This window comes from Camelus dromedarius, chromosome 10, assembly GCF_036321535.1.
Source record: "Camelus dromedarius isolate mCamDro1 chromosome 10, mCamDro1.pat, whole genome shotgun sequence".
NCBI classification, from domain to species: Eukaryota; Metazoa; Chordata; class Mammalia; order Artiodactyla; family Camelidae; genus Camelus; species Camelus dromedarius.
In genome coordinates this window covers 67,662,114-67,682,942 of record NC_087445.1, presented here as the reverse complement: position 1 = coordinate 67,682,942, position 20,829 = coordinate 67,662,114, and the positions used below count along the sequence as shown (strand labels likewise).

The following is a 20,829-nucleotide window of genomic DNA, read 5'->3' as shown; positions in this document are numbered from 1 at the left end:
ACTGAGATAAATGACGATCCTACATGTTATTATCCAAGTCAGGATACTTTTAAGAGTGAAAGGAGAAGTTATATAATAATTATAGCAGGATAGCAGGTCTACACCAAGACTTTCTTGGGCAAACCAGAATGTACAAGCACCTACTGGCGCTCCTTTTTCCAATTTGTACAGTACTTTTAGGTGCGTTTAATTACATTAATCAGTAAACATTTACCGAGTGCCTGTGAAGTAGACGTTCCAATGGTTAATTCTTTCACAGTATATTGTGGAAATAGGTATGAAGTTACATAGTTGAGAACACGTAGTAGTTTTTGGATCCTGATTGTAAGACGAAGACTTCTGATAGCCTTTGCACTAGAGGCCTGGCAACACCTTCACTGGGAGTTAAATCAGATGTAGAGAGGGGACCCAGCGAGACCCCACCCCTCTAAGGCAGAGGCATCTGACTGAGGAGCCTCTTCAAGAACAGAGAGGAGCTCAGGCACGCAGTCCGCGGGGACCAGGAGGAAGGCAGTGACGTACACCTTCTGCTGATACTTGGCCGCCCACTGGGATTTACTGGATCCAACTTCTCCTCGGAACGCAAGCCTCTCTGGAGGGAGTCCAGATGTTGCGTGTCAGGTAGCAGCGTCACAGGCAATGACTGGTTCAGGAGGAACAGGACGCCGATGCAAGCCACCCCCTGTGTGAGAGGTAGCTGGACACCGGAAGGAAGCAAGCAAGCTGTCAGTTGGAGCTTGACAGGAGCTCTTGGGATGTCTCCCCTGCACAAAATACTCTGCCTTGAACAGTCAAGAAATGACGAGCAAGCTGAGGCTCTCGTGCATTTAAAAATAATCGTGGTGCTAGCATCCATTTAGTGCACGCTGATAACATGCCACATACTGAGTTAAATCACATCACATTTTACAGCTCGGGCTTCTGAGCCTTGCAGAGGTTAAGCCCAAGGTCATAAAGCTATGAAGTATCAGAAAAAGAGATGTGAATCAGGATGTGTGTGACCCAGAGTCACTTAACCACTCCCACGTTCCCAAGAGTAGAAATATGGCGTTGTTGAAAGCTGATGAAGAAAAGTGCCTCAGAGCACTGTGGGGGGCTTCAGATCCATGAACAAATGGCTTAAAAGTTGGGTTGACAAGGACCTTACTTGGAACTACCTATCTTTGTCTGAAATCAGAGGAGATACGATATAAGAGGAGACTAGCTGAAAGTCTATTTATCTCACACACACACACACACACACACACAGCCTTATCATGGTTTTAGTTCCCTCTCTTCTATACTCGTTCTAGGTTAAAATAGAGTGTGAGTGTTTTATACATAAAAACACACATGTAGTCACTTTTGTGTAATAATTTCACACAAATTTACATACAACTGATAAATGAAACACACACAACACAACACGTAAACATTACACCTAGTCACTGAGACAAAGCACAACCCACGCAAAAAAGGACATCTTATACACAAAGATACGCAGACAGCCATGCAAACACAGCACACAAACACAAACCTAAACAGCATGTGCCTATACGCACACACATGCACGTGTGCACACACACACACACTACCAAGAAGATTTTTCCAGCTCTCCATAATCTGTCTTAGCCCTTCCTGCATGAAGAGAGTTGGTATGTGATTCAGTTACCCATTAAATACACTGGGTTGTACAAATGTAAAATCACACACGTGATACACATTTTTACAGAAACACACACATCTAGTGCCGAATGATGGTTCCCCATCTTCCTCTGACCTGTGAGGGTCCTTGGTGAGCTCAGACACCTGTGGTCAAGGCTGTTTCCTGAGCCTTCACTTTCTGTTCAAAAAACCGGTATCCAAGGAGCAAGAAGATCTCGTGACCTAAGCGTCTTCTGAATGTTTCATGCCTGTTTTAGAGCAGCAGGGAAGTGGGCAAGATCTCCATTCACCAACAAGGTTAATACTGATGGGAAAACAACCCCGAGCTCTGATTAGCAAAGGAGCCTACCTGAGCTAATTACCCAATTTTTCGCCTTCCCCTTGAGAGGTAACCTGTGAAGGGACTCGAGGGGCTGAGCCACGAGTCCCAGGAGGAGGTGTCCTTGTTGTTGACGTTGAGGCCACAGAAAGCAGGAGTGACCATGGTCACGTTGGCCTCTGGAATAACCACAGCACGGAGCTGGCCTCTCCGTACATCACAGAACGGCCCAGACAAGGTCAAGCCCTTGCAGACTCCCACATCGCCAGCCCTGGCCTCCTTAGAGCACACGTTCCACTGCCACCTGGAGCGGGGGCTGAGGCTTGTTCAGAAAGTAGTGGAGTGGTGACATTGATCCCAAGGGCACTAGACACAGACTGACCTGAGATCAAGGCCAGCTCTGCTACTTACTCACCAGGTGCCCTAAGCAAGGGGCTTAAGCTCTGGGAGGTTCTGTTTCCTTAGATCTGGTAATAACACCTTGCTCATGTGGTTACTGTGAGGGTTAAATGAGATAGTGTGTTTTAAAGCACTAAACTCAGCCAGTTTCCTGAAAACCAGTTGGCCTTAAGGACTAGTATCTTAATCAATTTGCCAAAGGAAACATTCACTGTAATCACTGTGCCTGACACCATCCCTGTGTAACACACCAACCCACGTCTTCATTTAACTTTAAGTTATGATAGTAACTGACTATCATAGGCAGGCTGTGGATGGGAAATAGAAACCCAAGACTTTCGCTTTCCATGTTTTCCTTTTTTAAGTTTTTAAAATTTTTAAATTTTTAATTTGTGTGTAGGGGTGAGGGGAGGATTGGGTTTATTTACATTTATTTTAGTAGAGGTACTGGGAATTGAACCCAGGACTTTGTGCATGCTAAGCACACGCCCTACCACTGAACTATACCCACCTCTGCCATGTTTTACTTTGGAGAAGGGCTCTTCTTTCCTCTGTAGGTAAGACTGATGGAAGGATATGCCGTCATAGACCTCAGCTATGAGAATGACAATAGCAATGAGAATGACAGAGTCCAAGTGGCAAACCTAAACCATAAGAAGCCAAATGAATCCAATTTTTATAGTGAGTAGTGTATCAGTCAGGGTTCTACAGAGAACAGAACCAATGGGAGGAAGATAGATGTATAGGTATTTACATATATACATATATATATATCCTATTATGTATAGACATACATTCATATGTGCATGTATATGTGTGTATATATACACACATATGTTTTATATATAATACATAGTTTGAAAAGATGCAATCTGGATATCATATAGAACATAACGCTGCTCCACTATATCAATGACACCATGGTAATTGGACCAGAAAACCAAGAAATTGCTAGCAAGTTGGAGCCTTAGCAAGACACACATAATTCTGAAGTTGGAAGAGAAACACTACAAAGATACAGGGAACTCTTTACATCAGTATTATTTTTAGGTCCAGTGATCTCGGAGAGGAATCAGAAAGCTATGCCTTGCTGTTCCAACCACTATAGCTTTATGATAGGTCTTGTTATCTGATAGTGAAAAGTCCTCCAGCTCAGTTTTTCTTGAATATTATTTTAAATATTTTAGATCTTTTGCATTTTTGTATGAATTTTGGAATCAGCTTAATCTATGTTCATCAAATACACGCATTCATGCACACACATACACACACAGATTTTGACTGGCATTATGATGAATTTATAGATTAATTTGGGGAAACTGGCATAACATTAAGTCTTTCAATCCACAAACATGGTATATGCCTCCCCTTTTTTGGGACTCTAACATTTTTCTCAGTGTTACTTTGTAGTTTTCACAGTAGGAATTTTGCAACATTCATTCCTAGGTACTTTGTATATCTTGATACTGTTGTAAATTGTCTTTTAAAATTCCATTTCCTGCTTGTTTCTGGTACGTAAAAATAAAATAGATTTTTACTATTAACTTTGTATACAATGACATAGCTAAATTCACTTATTAATTTTAGTAGTTTGAGTTAGATTATCTTTGGATTTTCTAGGCATACATTCACGTCATTTGTGAATAAAGAAAATGCTATTTCTTCCTTTCCAAAAAAAAGAAAAAAGGAAGAAAGCTATGGCTGCATAGAATTCCCTACACCCAGCTGATAGAGGACAGGAAAGCCTAGGTGTAGTTTATAGAAGGGTCAGCTCGCTGTGTAAGTGCAGGTCAAAATGAAGCATGATTACACTGGAGTTCATCAATGGTTGCCTTGTAGGATAGTCCTCGGCTTTAAGCTTTCTTTAGGGATGATCTCAGCTAAAAGAAACTGCTTCACCAAAGAACATGTTCCCTTCCAGAGCAGCCTACGTCCAATAACCAACATGGTGGGTATAAAGATCTGTCTTCCTGGACATCCTGGCTCCAGAGCTCCCAACAGGGTCAGCTGAGACCTTCACTAGGACTTCGTCACAACCCAACTTGTCCCTGCACCCAATTCTTCTTCCTTCTTCTCCCTTCCACAGATGTTGATCCCAAGAGAACTCCCTAATAGGCATCCTGTATGTTAATCTCCATCTCAAAGTTGGCTTCCTAGAGAACCCATGCCCTATTCACTAAACACACACACACACACACACACACAAAAATGTTCTATCACCTTTGATTACACACAGTTGAGGAAACTAAAGCATGTCCTGGAGACTTTGTGATAAGTTTAAAAGGCTCTGAAAACAGCCTCAGTCTTCCGAAGGAGGCCCCGGGAGTCCCCTGCCCCCTGAGGGCGGCTGCACGCACCTTTGCTGCCCATCGTGATTGCTGTACTTAGAGAGGTCACGGAGCAAACTCTCTTAAGGAGGCAGGCTGGAATAAGCACACCATAGATCTCTCACCAGCAAGGACCTAGAGGCAGCCAGGAGGCCCGAGCCCAGACCCACAAGAAGCTAGCTGACAGGTTTCCCCAACCAAGAGAGTTCCTGCCACTGTGAGTCTGGGCATCTCTGCCTTCCACAGTTGGAAGCAGAGAAAAACAGAAAAATGGTGAGACAGACGCTGAGAAAAAGACAAGGGGGTGAGAGGGCATATCAAGAAAATGCTTCACTCCTTTAGAATCTATGGCAATCTACTCTTTCCTCCTTCCTTGCAACTCTTCTTGCTTTTTTACTGGCTAGAAGGTCAAAAAGATCATCTTTGACTGATAAGTGAACTTAACCAATTTGGTTCAGGACGGGAGAACAGATTTTTTTTTTTAACTGGGAAAGGTGAAAATATATCTGGGTGTGGAAAGTGAGCATTAGTACACTGACTACCCACCTGATCATCCGCCTCAATCAGGTACTTACTTCAGACTCAAAATTCAGTTTTTGAATTTGATTCGGTTCCACAAATCACACGGATAAAGTATATCACAGAGTTCAGCCTACCATTTAAGTCTAACTTTGTATTTTGCGACCACCCTATTTGATCCCTGGGCCAAGGTATCCCATTGTTGTTGGGGAAGCAGATCCTCAATAAGAGGACTTTTAGAATTATCCCCTCAGATTCTCACTTTCTGTAGTATATTTTACAAACCACACTTATACCTGATACTTCTTTAGCTCTTCAGGGCCCCTGAGATCACTCAGTGAGCAAGTAATGAATTTCAGGCACAAGTTTCCACTTTCTTCTTCCAAGTTCAGTGCACTTCCTACTAAACCCTCAACCCCATAAAAACATAATGTCCCAGACATCAAAGTCCAAATTCTCCCTTATTGTTGCCAATGAATCATGGATATTAAAATTCTCAAATTCTACAATCTGCTCAGCATAGAAAATAGGTTTCCTTTTGTAACAACAGAAGTCTGTTCTTAATGAGGAATGAAAAACATTTAAGGGAAAAAATGTGTGTGTGTGTGTGTGTGTGTCTGTGTTAAAATAGAAAATGGTCAAATTGGGAAAAAATAGATCTTATACATGATTGTTTCATAGATACTTTTATAACTTTACAAAAATATGAGAAAATACATCATAGTTAAATCTTGAGATTTAGAATTAGTGTGGTATTTGAATCTCGTTTCTGCTGTTTACTTGATGTGTGACTTTAGCAAATTATTTTAAATCTATATCTGTTTCATCATCAGAAAAAAAGCAATAATAATAGCTTATGCCTCATAAGGTTGTTGTAAGAATGAAACAAAATTCTACTTGCATGTGGTAAGTGCTTAATTACTGATTCACTCTCAGATTATTCAAAGTATGAACCATACACCACCTAAAAAAGCATTGTAGATTCATAATAAGATGAATTTGACCATTAGAAAATTAGAGTGTGAGAACTAGGGTCATTTCAATATTTAGATTCGTTACTTTTGAGAACATGTCCAAAAACCTGGTTGGAGAGAAATTCATTGGCAATAATAATGACAGGGAGAAGACAGTGGCATCAAATGTTTTCTCTGTCCCTGAACCATTCTAAGTGCTTTAAACACATGATATCACGAAAAACTCATAAAACTCATAAATGGTAAATATTAGTATACCCTATTTACAGATGAGGAAACTGAAGTTTAAAAATATTTAATAACTTGCTTGATGTTAACCAGCTGGAAAGTAAGCATTTAATTGTTGTGTGAATAAATGAATGATGATTCCTTGAATTGCTCTTTCAAAATGCCTATCCAGTCTCATTGTCTGGATGAATGATGTAGAACACTTTGTGGCCATGAGGATATTTGAATCTACGTTGCTCATGGTAGCAAAGGCTTAGAGGACAACTAGGGACATGAATATTAAGTCATGTGCTGCTGGAATATGATGGAAAAAGTCAAAAGTAAAGAACCAGAACAGAGATCGATATCAAAAAAAATGTATATAAAGAGAAAAAACAAGAATGAGATATATGCCAAAGAATTACTGAGGTAAATGGAAGAAAAGCTCACATAAAGAAGGCAATAATATATATATATTTCAAGGATATATACATCGGTAAATAAACAAATGGATGATGGCACTGAAGGACGTATGCTTGCTTAATGGTTGGGTGCCCAAGATGTGGGAACATGATTAGGTTTAAGCAATTAGAGGAAAAATCAGTCAAAAGTAAATTTAAAACTTAAGATTTGTATGGATTGATAGTATAATTTGAAGTTCACTAAGAAGTGTAAGCTTTGAAATAAATGCCTCCGAAGATAAAATAACCACAACAGTAACACTTCGTTGGCCTTGGTTCATTATTCCTTTGATTTCCCTGTTTATTATTTTATTGAGCTCCTCTTTTTGGCAAGGAGGTTTAGAGATATATTAGGAATCCATCATTGAAAATTCATTTTGATATAGAGAGAACAATAAAACTACCTTATCTAAAATAAATAAATCCCTCCTTACTTCTCTAAGTCAATATCCCCTTATGTGACTTTATTTCTCTTTATAAAATGTCAAACTATCTGATGATAGATAGATGACAGATAGATCGATCAATCGATCCTCCATTAGAAGGTAAGATGCACAAACAGGTCTTTCTATGGTATATTCACAACTGTGTCCCCACTCCCAGAAGAATATTTTTCACAGACTAGGTGCTCAATAAAAAATTGTTTCTAAAGTTTAATGTTAAACTGAATCAGGAAGGTTCGATTCTGTTCCTCAAAGAAAATTCTTCCTCTTGAGATCACGCTATCAATACAAGAAGCTTGTGAAATCTTAGAGTCGGGAAGGAAGGGCAGCATCAAGGACCACAAAGCTGACAAGTCGCCTGTGTGGTAGCTAATCATGACCCTGTGGGTGGACAGGAAAGATAGGAAGAAACATAGACTTACTGGTTTGTTTGTGGTTACAATTATGAGAGAAAGATGTGTGTTAAATTGTAGGATCACCTCTATCTTAGCTGACTCCATGGAAGAAATCAACCAGACTAGCAGCGTCTCTGAGTTCATCCTCCTGGGACTCTCCTCCCTGCCTGAGGACCAGAAGCCACTCTTTATCCTCTTCCTCACCATGTACCTGGTCACCATAACAGGGAATCTGCTCATCATCCTGGCCATCTGCTCTGACCCCCACCTCCAGACCCCCATGTATTTCTTCTTGAGTTTCCTGTCGTTCACTGACATTTGCTTCGTAACAACCATTGTCCCCAGGATGCTGGTCAACTTCCTGTCGGAGAAGAAGACCATCTCCTATGCTAGGTGTCTGACTCAGATGTATTTTATATATGTTTTGGGCAACACTGACAGCTGCCTTCTAGCAGTCATGGCCTTTGACCGCTATGTGGCCATCTGTGACCCCTTCCACCATGTCACCATCATGAGCCACCACCGCTGTGTCCTCCTGGTGGCCGTCTCCTGCTCATTGCCTCACCTCCACTCACTCCTACACACACTTCTGCTGAATCAGCTCACTTTCTGCAACTCCAGTGTCATCCACCACTTTCTCTGTGACATCAACCCTCTGCTGAAATCATCCTGCTCCTCCACATTTGTCAACAATATCACAATAAAGACAGAAGGACTGGTTGTTTTGGTGACTCCATTTCTATGCATTGTTTTTTCGTATATACGAATCCTCATTACGGTTCTCAAGATTCCCTCAGCTGCTGGGAAACACAAAGCCTTCTCCACTTGTGGTTCCCATTTTACTGTGGTGATCCTGTTTTACGGAAGCGTCTTTTATGTCTATTTAAAGCCCTTGTCCAGCTACACTGTTAGGGACCGCGTGGCAACAATTGTCTACACAGTTCTGTCCTCTATGCTCAACCCTTTCATCTACAGCCTGAGAAACAAAGACATAAAGAGGAGCCTGGGGAAGCTGATGGGCAGGAGGATGTCCTAGCCAGAACCTCTGTGGGCATGTTCACGAGTTCATGTCTCTTCTGGACCCTGTTTCTGCTGGTTCCTGATACACACAATAAACTCTTGTAAGTCAGCAGGTTATCACTCATATGTGTCATGGATCTTGGGTTGTATCCACTTTTTTACACATGCAACTATCAACCATTGGAACTTTATTATGATTCCGTAATCAGCTTCCCACCTTCCTCTTCTCCAGAAAACCACTTCATTTTCATTCGCTCTCAATGCTGTTGAAACTTTTGTTTTCCACAAAATTTCCTAGAAATAATTTAAATCTGATTAATGACTTTTGATTCCCTTCATAGCCTTCTGATTTTAATGAAATTTCTGGATGAACTAGCTTTTTGAAAGTCATCCCAGTGATTTAGAAAAAGAGAGAGGCAGAGAGACAGAGACAGTGACAGAAAGACTGAAACTCCTATAAAATTGAAATGTCCACCAGACAAGGAATGCGTCTGGTCCCACAAGTATGCAGGGATCCCATTGACTCTTCCTTCTTCCCTATCTCTAACAGAAGAATGTTCTGGGCTCTGTAATGAGCAAAAGCCCAACTCTTAGTCCTGCTTAGCAAGTGACTTAGTAGTTCAGCACACAACTGCCCCGATGATCAGGCCAGTGTTCCCAGGGGCCGAGTTGCCTCTGGGTCTCTACCCTGGTCATCTGGCATTTGTGCCTCAAAGGCATTGGCTCCTCTTGTCCCCTCTCTTAGCTTCAGTTCACCTTAGAGAGTCCCCTATTTCCACCATCACTGCCCTTCAAAAACCTGTCTGCCTCCCAATGAAAGATTTACTGTCTGTCCTTAGATTTATTCTGAGCAGCTTTTGAAGAGGTGTTAAAACTCATATGTGAATGCTGAAGGCAGATGAAACTAAGAGCTTCCAGAGACAGACGGAGCCATACTGGGCTCCTCTGGGAAGTAAAGAGTCATCCAGGGCTTCAGGCAAGGAATTTTATTCTGCTCACTTTTGTTTTCATCCTTCATTCTCTATTATTCATGCAGTGGTTTTAGGTTTTATATCTTAGTATTTTATCATTGACTCTCCTACATCACTCCCAGAGCTATTACTCAGCAGGTCTCATGTGGGGCCTGTGAATCTGCATTTAACAAGCACCGCCCCCACCCTGACCCCTAGAGAAAACTAACTTGGCCTTTATGTGAGAAGCTGCCTGTCTGAAAATTTCTGATCCCTCCTACGTCCCATTGTTTGTATTTCTTGAACTCGTGCCTTTAGTAATATTATACCAAGTGTATAAAGCTATGTATATACAGACACTCACTGGTTGCATCATTGCTTGTAATAGAAAAAAAATTAGTAACAGCTTAAATGCCCATCAATAAGGAAATAGATAATTAGTGGTTCAATTTTTCCATAGAAAGAAATAATACATAATAGTTACAAATGATGAGGTGTATCTCTATCGCTGACCTGAAACATTATTATGAATAAAGAGCAAAATGTTTAAGAATAAATCTATTAGGGCTCATATATATATGAATGTGTATGTATATATGATGAAAATATACAAGTGTGTGTGTATCTGGTGAAATTATAGACCCAGAAAGAAAATCTCCCATTTAAAATGGTTAATTCTAGGAAAGAACCCTGGAATAGGGAAGGAGATAAAGTTTGCTTTTCAGTGTGTGCTTATCTGTACTCTCTGAATTTGTTAAAAGACATATTTTTTGTACAATTAAAATTACTAATTACTAAGGAAAGTGAACTACAATCTATTGCTCTGTTGCTCATCACCACTGAGTTTTGTTTTGTTGAAACAGCAATAATATCATATCACGATAGGAAAGAAGTGATATGAAGGAGGTCAGATCAGCAGAGACCCTCCATGGAATGTCCTAATTCTCATTTTGGAGAGGAACTAGATAAAGAGGAAACACTCCACACATGAAGAAATCTCACCTCTACACATGTAGAGTTATCCTTTATCACTATCAGCGCTTAGGCTTCAGAAGAGAAAATCCTGATCTAAATACTTTTCTCCAAGACCATTTCTCCAATACTTTTCTCTCATGGCCATGGACCTATGACTATGTCCCTTGAGTCAGTCTGAGTGAGATCTAAGAATTTTCACTTCTATCAAGTCCTCAGGTGATGCTGATTTTGAAACAATACTTTGAGAATCACTAGCCACACAATAGGCCTTTGGTAATGAATGCAATGAGGATATTGGTGAAGGTCTAGACAAACAGTACAACTGCCGCAAGACAGAGAGCCCAGAAGCATACCCACACACTGTTCTACACCTGACTTATGAATGAGGCATGGAAGAGCCTCTTTTCAGAAACGGAATTAAGACAGTTGGAAATCCACATGGAAAAATGAAATTGGATTCCTACCGCTCACCGTCAGCAAAAATTAACTCCTGATGAATCACAAACTTACATATGAAAACCAAAAACCACTCGTTTTTAGAAAATAATATAGGAGAATTTCTTTGTCTCCTTAAGATAGGAAAATATTTCTAAAACAAGAAACAGATAGAAGACACTAACCATAAAAGAAAACAGTAAATTGGACTGTGTTAAAATTAAACACTTCTGTTTTATTTATCAAAAAGCATCATAGAAGAAAAAGACAAATAATAGAACAGTAAAAGATATTTGAAATTCATAAAACCAACAAAAAACACTCAGATTAAGAGTACATAAAGATCCTTAGGAATAGTAAGAAAAAACAGACAAAGCCAGAGGTGGAGAGGGAAGGAGGACTACGAAAAAGAATTGAATAAACATTTCACAAAAGACAAGGAAATCCAAATGACCAATAATCACATGAAAAGATGCTGAGTTTCATTCATAACCAGAGGAATTCAAATTAAATCACAGTGGAAAGCCACTGCACACCCAGCAGATAGACAAAAATTAGAATTCTGAAGATAAATATTAAGGGTTTGAGAAAATGTGGAGCCACAGAAAATTATGCTGCTAGTGGGAATATAAATTGATACAATCAACTTGAAAAATAATTTGTTAATAAATAGTACAGGTAAAGATACCTATATTTCATAAATTCCACTCCTGGGTATATATTCCAGAGAAACACATGGACATGTACAACAAGAGATATGTCTAAACATTACATCAGGGGCTAAACTTATGAAGCCCCAAACTGGAAGTAACCTAAACTGTCATCTATGGTAGGATGGATAAATTCATTTTATGAAGTATGGTATATTCATACTATACAGAGAAGGAGGGTAGGGCTTACAGCCACCAGTGCTCAGATATTGGCAGACTACGTTCCTCTTTGCAGCTGCACCCAAAGCAGAGATTCCAGCCGGTGACTCTGCCCATCTGCGGAGCCTAGCTAGGGGACTGGTGGGCAGTTCTGCCTGATGAGGGTCATCAGCCAGTGAGTCTTCGTGGTACCAGTGCCTGTTCTATAGGCCTAACCAAGCTGTTAAGGAAATGTGAAGCCCTGCCCACTGCTGAAGACAGCCTGCAGCCTCGCTGGACCAAGAACTTGGGCAGCTGTTCAGCCTATGCAACAGCTGTGCTTGTGCAGGGAACCAGATCTGTAGTCCTGCCCAAGTGTTAAGTACAGTAATCCTGGATAGCCTCAGAACCCAGCCCACAGCCCCTCCCTGAAGTAGAGCCCAGCCTATGGCCTCGTCCCATTGCTGGACATAGCCTATGGCCTCATCCAAACAGGGAACCCAGCCAGCGTGCCAGCCCAATCACAGAGCATACTCTGTGGCTCCACCAATGAAGAAGTCCAGACAGAAACCACGCCTGCCAGCAGAGCACAAACTCTAGCCCCACCCAACTGCAGGATACAGCTTGAGGCACCTCCCAACAAAAGAGCCTGGTCAGAGACCTTTCCCAACAGCAGAGCAAGCCAGTGGCCTGCCTGATCATGAAGCCCGTACTGCAGGCCTGCCCACCTTTGGGAATCAGTCTGCATCCCCGCCTGACTGTAAAACACAGTCTGAGGACTTAATCTCACCAGGAAGCCCTGCCTGTGGCCTTGCCTGAACTCAGAATCCAGCCAGAGGTACTATCCCATCAGGGATCAGAGCCTGATACTCCACCTGGCCAGGAGTGAATGTGAGGACAATCCGTAGCCTTACCCAATCAAGGAGTCCCACCAGTGGCACCACCCACCAAGGAACACAGCTGGCAGTCCTACCCGATTCAGAGCTCAGCCAGCAGAACCACCCTGACCTCAGAGCACAGGCTATGGCCTCACCTGAATAGGGGCCCTGACAGCAAGCCCTGCCTGCCCAAGGACACCACCACTGACCTATCCAAGACCCCAGGCTGAGGTGGCTGGTGAAGGACTGTGACCAGAAGATAATCTGTAAAGTCTAGAAGGGGAGATTACTAACTCAAATGCACAGATATCAACATGGAATCAAGGATCATAAAGAATCCAATAAACGTGACATCATCAAAGGAAACTAATAAAGCTCCAATAATTGACCCTAAAGAAATGGAGATCAATAAACTGTCTGATGAAGAATTCAGAATAATCCTCTTAAAGAAGTTTAGTGAGCAAGAACACACAACTACTAAACCAAACTGGGAAAACAATGCATGAGCAATCTGAATTCAGTAATACACTAAAAGGATCATACACCGTGATCAAGTCGGATTTATCCCTTTGATGCAAGGATGGTTCAACATATGCAGGTCAGTAAATATGTTACACCACAGTAATAGAACAGATAAAAATCATATGATTTTTTTCAATAGATGCTTTTTCTGCATACAATATCCCTACATGATAAAAACCTCAACAAATAGTTGAGGAACAAACCACAACATAATAAAGACCGTATATGACAAACCCACAGCTAACATCATACTTACTGGTGAAAGGTTTTCCTCTAAGGTTAGGAATAAGACAAGGATGCCCATTCTCATTACTCCTATTTAATGTAGTACTGAAAGTCCTAGGCAGAGTGATTAGAAAAAGAAATAAAAGGCATTCAAATCAGAAAAGAAGTGTCTCTGTTTGCGGAGAACATGATAATATATACAGAAAATTTTAGACTCTAAAGAACTGTTAGAATAGATAAACAAATTCAGTAAAGTTGCAGGATAAAAATCAGCATACAAAAATCCGTTGCATTTCTATAAGGAAAAACCTCCTTGACGTTGATCTTAGCAATGATTTTATAGATATAACACCCAAAGCACAAGCAACAAAGGCAAAACAAACGAACAAACAAATTTAAAAGACAATTGGGACTACAAGACTACATCGAACTAAAAAGCTTTCATATAGCAAAACAGTTATCAACAAAATGAAAAGACATCCTACAGAATGGAGAAAAATATTAGCAAACTACATATCTGATAAGGGGTTAATATCCAAAATATATATAAGAAACTCATACAAATCAATATCAAAAAATAAAAATTTAACTAAAAAACAGTCAAAGGACCTGAACAGACATTTTTCCAAAGAAGATATTCAAATGGCCAACAGGTACATGAAAAGGAGCTTAACATCGTTAACCATCAGGAAATGCAAAATCACAAGGAGAGATCACCACATCCCTGTTAGAATGGCTATTATCAAAAGACAAGAGATAAAAAGAGTTGGGGATGATGTGGAGATAAAGGAACCCTGGGCACTGTTGGTAGGAATGTAAATTAGGACAGGCACTAAGGAAAACAATATGGAGGCACCATATGATCCAGCAATCCTACTTCTGGGTATATTATACATCCTAAAGAAATGAAATCACTATGTCAGAGAGATATCTGAACCACTGGAGCTTTATAAATAACCAAGACATGGAAACAACCTAAATGTCCATCAATGGATGAGTGGATTAAAAAAATGTGAATATTACTGGAATATTATTCAGCCATAAAAATGAAACCCTGCCATTTGTAACAACATATTGAAACATATGCTAAGTGAAATAAGTCAGAGAAAGACAAATACCACATGATCTCATTTATATGTGCAATATAAGAAAAATAACTCAGAGTAGATTGGTGGTTGCCAGGAGCGAGCAGTCCTGGGTGGGAAAAATGACTGAAGGTAGTCAAAGGGATGAAAAACTTGGGGGATGTAATTTACAGCCTGGGGACTATAGCTAACAAGACTGTGTTGTATATTTGAAAGCTGCTAAGACAATAGATTTTCAAAGTTTTCACTACGAAAAAAAGTAGTTGTAACTATGTGAGGTGATGGATATGTTAAATAACATTGTTGAGTAATCTTTTTGCAATAAATGCAGATATAAAATCTTTATGTTGTATACTTTAAACTTACATAATGTCATATAAGTGGAAATAAGTAAATAAATGAATATTTGTTGAATGAATGAATAGAAGGAAGGAAGGCCACATGAATAGTACATGGAGGAAGCGGGACTAAAACCCAGGGCTCTCCGTCTCCATTGTATTTACTCTTAATATCTAGATCAAATGTTTAAAATTAAACTCAAGGCTAAGGGAAAAGACACTTGTATGTTGTGTGAGACAGCAGTTCCATCTGAGGGCAGAGGCAGAATGTGTTTTATTTCCTGTAACATGGTTGTGAACGTTGTTCACCATAATACACAATATTCTCTATACAAAATTCAAAAGGAGATTTTCTCTCTGATTTTAGTGCCAGGAAGAGTTGTTAGCCTCACTTTTCAGATGCAGTAACTAAGGTTCATAGAGGCTAAGTAAATTGTTAAAAGCACACACTAATTGACAAAGCCAGCATTCCAATAAATATCACTTTTCCTAACACTAAACCTTAAAACACTGCTCTGAGCCTAAACAATGAAATACAAACATTACTTTCTCCAAAGCCCATTTGCTACATATGACAGTAACCTTTGCCTGACCTTGCTTGTTAAACGTACATAAACTAACATTAACCTAAACCCACGTAGAAAAATACCTAATCCACATGCCTCTCCAGACATACACACCATTGATCTACCCCACTGAATCCATGAAAACTGAAACCTCCCTGAGGTTTCAGTGACTTATGATCTGCCTGATTCTAGAATACACCTTGGTCCACATCTGAATCCCCCAAAATAAAAATATTCACCCACATAAGTATTTGTCCACCCTTGATAACCCACAGCTGAGGAAACTGAAGCACGCCCTGGAGATGCTGAGGGAGGCTACGCAGCTCTGAGGTTAGCCCCGGCGTCTAAACAGGAGGCCCCAGGGGTCCCCTTCTCCCCATGGAGTCAGCTCTGTGGCCTGTGATTCCCAGTCTGCTCTCTGCCTACAGAGATCCCAGGACAAACTCCCCTGAGAGGTCATCACATCACAACTCCCGCAGCCTAACAGGTGCCCCCGAGCCCAGCAGAGCAGACCTGAGGCTCATGAGAAGCTGGCTGGGCTTCCACAGTCGGGAGAGCCCTCCCGCTTGAGTCCCGGCATCTCTGCCTCCTGAGATCCGGAGCCCGGAGAAGCGGCAGTGTGCTGGGGACCAGGCGTTAGGGAAGAAATGGGGGTTGATGCCAAGGCAGGGAAACCTGTTACCCCTTTGGAGTAGTACCTCAGCTCCTCCCTTCTTGCTTCTCTCCTTTCAGTCAGCCCGGATTTCATGGGAGACACATGAGGAAGCTGAGCTTTGGCTGAGAAGCAGACTAGGACCTGATGAACAGATGTGGTGCAGATCACCTTCTGGAGAGGCTGGGAAGGGAAGAAAAGCATCTGGATGTGGAGGTGAGTTCCGTAAGCTGGCCACCCATTTACTCCAACCCGGTTTGGAACCTTATTCTTTTCTCCTCAATAGTTTCAAGTAATTCATGGATTGAGAAATCATAAGGTCCAAGTAAAACTTCCGTCTGCCATTTGGTTTCAAGTCCATCCAGTTTGACCTCCAGGCTACCTATACCATTTGTTTTGCTGGAAGCAAAACCCATTAGGAGGAAAGAAAAGACAAACAACTATTGTATTCCCAGCCTCATCCACTCACCCTGTGCTTTTAGCATGGTTCTTCCAGACTCTCAGATCTGAAACCTTCCTCCTGTTTTCTAGTCATCAGGATGGGGGTTCCTCATTCCTGAGACCTGGAGCATCCAATCTCATTAATTCATCATCATAGCTCCACTAATTTTTGTATTCCACATTCCCCAGGCAGCCCTTTCACAAATGACATTTTTTAATATTAACCTGTGTTTGATCAATTCTTTTACAGACTCGGTATTTCACTTGTAATTCATAAGACATCAGGAATCAGCTTGTGAGCAGGTGATGGAAGACAAATCAAACCCCTACTGTTTGTCTTCAGTCCAGGGCGCTGTCCACGGCATGACCACAGCTGCACACACCAGACACGCCCCGGTCATGCATGGCCCATTTTTCCTGCCAGACTTTGGCCAGTTAATCATGGATAGTCAAACCTTCAAATTCCACCATCTCTACAACACAGAAAGATAGATCACTTCGCTTGCAACCACAAGGATAGATTCTGACTATAGGAAAAGAAAGCTTGTCAGTTAAGGAGGATAGAAGAGTAATTCATGTAGGAAATTATCAGAATGAGGAAAACAGTGCCTGTGCCTCGACTGTGAGAGACAATAAAAATACCAAAACTAGAGGAGTTTGAGAGTATGAGCTCAGAGTCAGCTTGGAGTTCAAATCCTGATTGCTATTCACTCCCTTAGTGACCTTGAGCAAACCACTTCCCCTCTGTAAGTCTTAGTCTCCTGCTAACAACACATGCCTCACAGGTCCTTATCATGGGATTTAGTGAGATGCTTAGCATAAGCTTGATATGTAATACATATTCATAAATACTGGTTATGATTATTAACTTAAATTACTGATTCATTCAAGTCATTCAATGGTAAACAAATATTCCTTCCATAAAATCTTGCAAAATTCTGAAATTAGCCTGACAATTTGGCAGTGAGGGATATGGTATTTTATGCATGTGAATAACTGATTTTGAGAACATCTAGAAATAGCAGATAAGGGAAGGTGACACGGGGACTGATGAGATCAACAGCTTCTCCTGAGAGTTTTCAATATGCTTCTCTCTCTTATAAATGTTTTCAATGTGTTATCTCACTAAATCCTCATGAGGGGGCCATATAGCTCAAGTGGTAGAGCGCATGCTTAGCATTCACAAGGCCCTGGGTTCAATCCCCAGCACCTCCTCTAAAAATAAATAAGCAAACCTAATTACCTCCTCCACAAAATATTAAAAAATATGTATATAAATAAATCTTCATGAGAATGTGGCTATTTATGTTCAATGTTACATATGAGGAAACTGAGATTTAAAGATGTGCAATAACTTACAACTAAAATGTAAGCATTCGAATGTTAAGTGAATTAATATATTAATTTATCAATGTTAAATTAATATATAAATTAATATATAAGAATTTTAAAATGCATTAAAAATTCCAGGGTAATAGGACTATTTAAACTCTGTGAAAGTATATATACTGCCTCTAAAAAATTATTTTAAACACCTTGGTATTATAAATATGTTCCTTGTAGAGATTTTTATGGTAATCAAGAATATGTAAATAACTAATGTCGCAAAGTCTGAAAATCCCTATGTAATCTGTAATTCACAAGGTATGGATGAATAGGCTGACTCTACGAAACTGATTTAAAGCACTTTCAAAAAGCATTTTACTGATGCAAGATCTCTCATTACAGAATATTTTGTAGTATCAGGAAACAGAGGCCAAAAGAAAAAGGACACTATGAACTCATCTACAAAACAAAAACAGACTCGTGGACATAGTGAGCAATCTTACGGTTACCAGGGAAAGGGAGTGGGAAGGGATAAATTTGGGAGTTTGAGATTTACAAATAGTAGCCACTATATATAAAAATAAATTAAAAAAAATAAAGTTTCTTCTGTATAGCACAGAAAAAAAAACAGAGGCCATTTTGATGTCCATCACTAGGTAACTGGATATGACTTGGAAAAAAGCATAGAAGATAGATACATAGATAGATAGATAGATAGATAGATAGATAGATAGATAGATAGATAGATAGATAGATATGTATCTCATAGATATTTTTGGATAAATGTATGAAAGAGGAGTTTTTAAAACAGGAATTGAATAGCCAGCAAAGGATGCCCATCCTGTACAAATGTGATTTAGGACAGGGGGTTAAAGAAAGGAAAAACAACCACAAAACAGGGGAGACTTGCACACACTGATGATGACAGCAGCCCATGAGTGGAGGAGGAGGACCCTCTCTCATTCTGTGCCCAGAGGAGGAAAATAACACTGTTGAACTGGATTCAGCATTTCTCCTAGATTTGCCCTATTGGTTATTGGGACAAACCCTTATTTGTTTCCAAGACATGCAAAGATGAACTCTAGTGTTATACAACTGAAATTGCTTTGATAAGGAATGAGTGTCCTGTAACTTCGCTATCTAAAATACCTCCACCCTCCACTCCTCAGCCATCTCCATCCTTATACTGCTCTATTTTGTTAACAAAATTTATCCCTACCTGATACTATATTGCATATTTCTTGGTTGCTGATCTGTCTTCCAAACTAGAACATGAGCTACCCAAAGCAAAAGATTTCTCTGTTTTATTGCTATGTTCCCAGCATGGAGACAGTGCCTTTCTCAGAATAAGAGCTAATGAACTTCAATCAGAGAGGGCCATCTCTGATGATTTCTAAAGGAAAACTCTTCTTCTGTCTCTCTAGCTTTCAATACAAGGCCCTTACAATGCCAGTGGACCTGGGAATGGAAGATGAAATCAAGGACCATGAGGTTGACAAGCGGTCCCTGCACAACTGCTCATTGTGACAAAATAGAGGAAACAAAGACCTGCTGGCTTCTCAGGATTAGGTGATGGAATTGGAACATGTAAAATAAATTTAAAAAAAAAAGCTTCTTGTATATAACTAGACCCAAGTCAATGGAAAGAGTCAACCAAACCAGCAGTGTCTCTGAATTCATCCTCCTGGGACTCTCCTCCCGGCCTGAGGACCAGATGCCACTCTTTATCCTCTTCCTCACCATGTACCTCATCACAATAATAGGGAACCTGCTCATCATCCTGGCCATCCGCTCTGATCCCCACCTCCAGACCCCCATGTATTTCTTCTTGAGTTTCTTGTCTTTCACTGATATTTGCTTCACAACGACCATCGTCCCCAGAATGCTGGTGAACTTCGTGTCAGGGAAGACCATCTCCTATGCTGGGTGTCTGACCCAGATGTATTTTGTATATGCTTTGGGCAACACTGACAGCTGCCTTCTAGCAGTCATGGCCTTTGACCGCTATGTGGCCATCTGTGACCCCTTCCACTATGTCACCATCATGAGCCACCACCGCTGTGCCCTCCTGGTGGCCTTGTCCTGCTCATTGCCTCACCTCCACTCACTCCTACACACACTTCTGCTGAATCAGCTCAACTTCTGTGACTCTAATGTTATCCACCACTTTCTCTGCGACCTCAGCCCTCTGATGAAATTGTCCTGCTCCTCCACATTTGTCAATGAAATTGTGATAATGATTGAAGGATCTGTTTTTGTGGTGACCCCCTTTCTATTCATTGCTTTCTCTTATACGCGAATCCTCATCACTGTTTTCAACATTCCTTCAGCTGCTGGGAAACGCAAAGCCTTCTCCACTTGCGGTTCTCACCTCACTGTGGTAACACTCTTTTATGGAAGCATCTTCTATGTCTATTTACAGCCCGTGTCCACCTACACCGTCAGGGACCACATGGCAACGATTGTCTACACAGTTCTGTCCTCCATGCTCAACCCTTTCATCTACAGCCTGAGAAACAAAGACCTGAAGCAGGGCCTGAGGAAGCTGATGGGCAGGAGGAAACCCCAGGCAGCACCCTCTTGATGAACACACAGTGGAACTGGCTCCACTTAACTCTGGTTTCTATTGGATCTTGGTGAGCAATCAAGCTCTTGGAGGTCAGCATTTTTAAGCCATGGGAGACAAGGCTATTTCTACTGTGGGCAGGCACATCCATTGATGACGGCCCACCAGTTGGCCTTGTCTCTGCTTAACTCATGATATTCTTCCCTACTATTTCCCCTCTTTCTTATGAAAATTCATGACATCTCATCTTCCAAATACTGCTTTAAACTAACCCTTTCCCCACAGATATTTTCTCAACAAATGTCTCTCTCTTT

General features: G+C 40.8%; 2 protein-coding genes across 2 annotated transcripts; both read left to right on the top strand.

Moving 5' to 3' along the window:
* Positions 1-7,791: 7,791 nt before the first annotated feature.
* Positions 7,792-8,724, top strand: LOC105105945 (olfactory receptor 1L8). The gene has a single exon (XM_010999772.3). The coding sequence runs from the start codon at positions 7,792-7,794 to the stop codon at positions 8,722-8,724; it is 933 nt and encodes a 310-aa protein (XP_010998074.1).
* Positions 8,725-19,576: 10,852 nt separating this feature from the next.
* On the top strand, positions 19,577-20,533 carry LOC116152561 (olfactory receptor 1L8). The gene has a single exon (XM_031449568.2). The coding sequence runs from the start codon at positions 19,589-19,591 to the stop codon at positions 20,531-20,533; it is 945 nt and encodes a 314-aa protein (XP_031305428.1). The 5' UTR covers positions 19,577-19,588.
* The last annotated feature ends 296 nt before the right edge of the window (positions 20,534-20,829 follow it).

Excerpts from the sequence above, each read along its gene's own strand:
- LOC116152561 (XM_031449568.2), top strand. The coding sequence starts at position 19,589 with ATGGAAAGAGTCAACCAAACCAGCAGTGTCTCTGAATTCATCCTCCTG.
- LOC105105945 (XM_010999772.3), top strand. The coding sequence starts at position 7,792 with ATGGAAGAAATCAACCAGACTAGCAGCGTCTCTGAGTTCATCCTCCTG.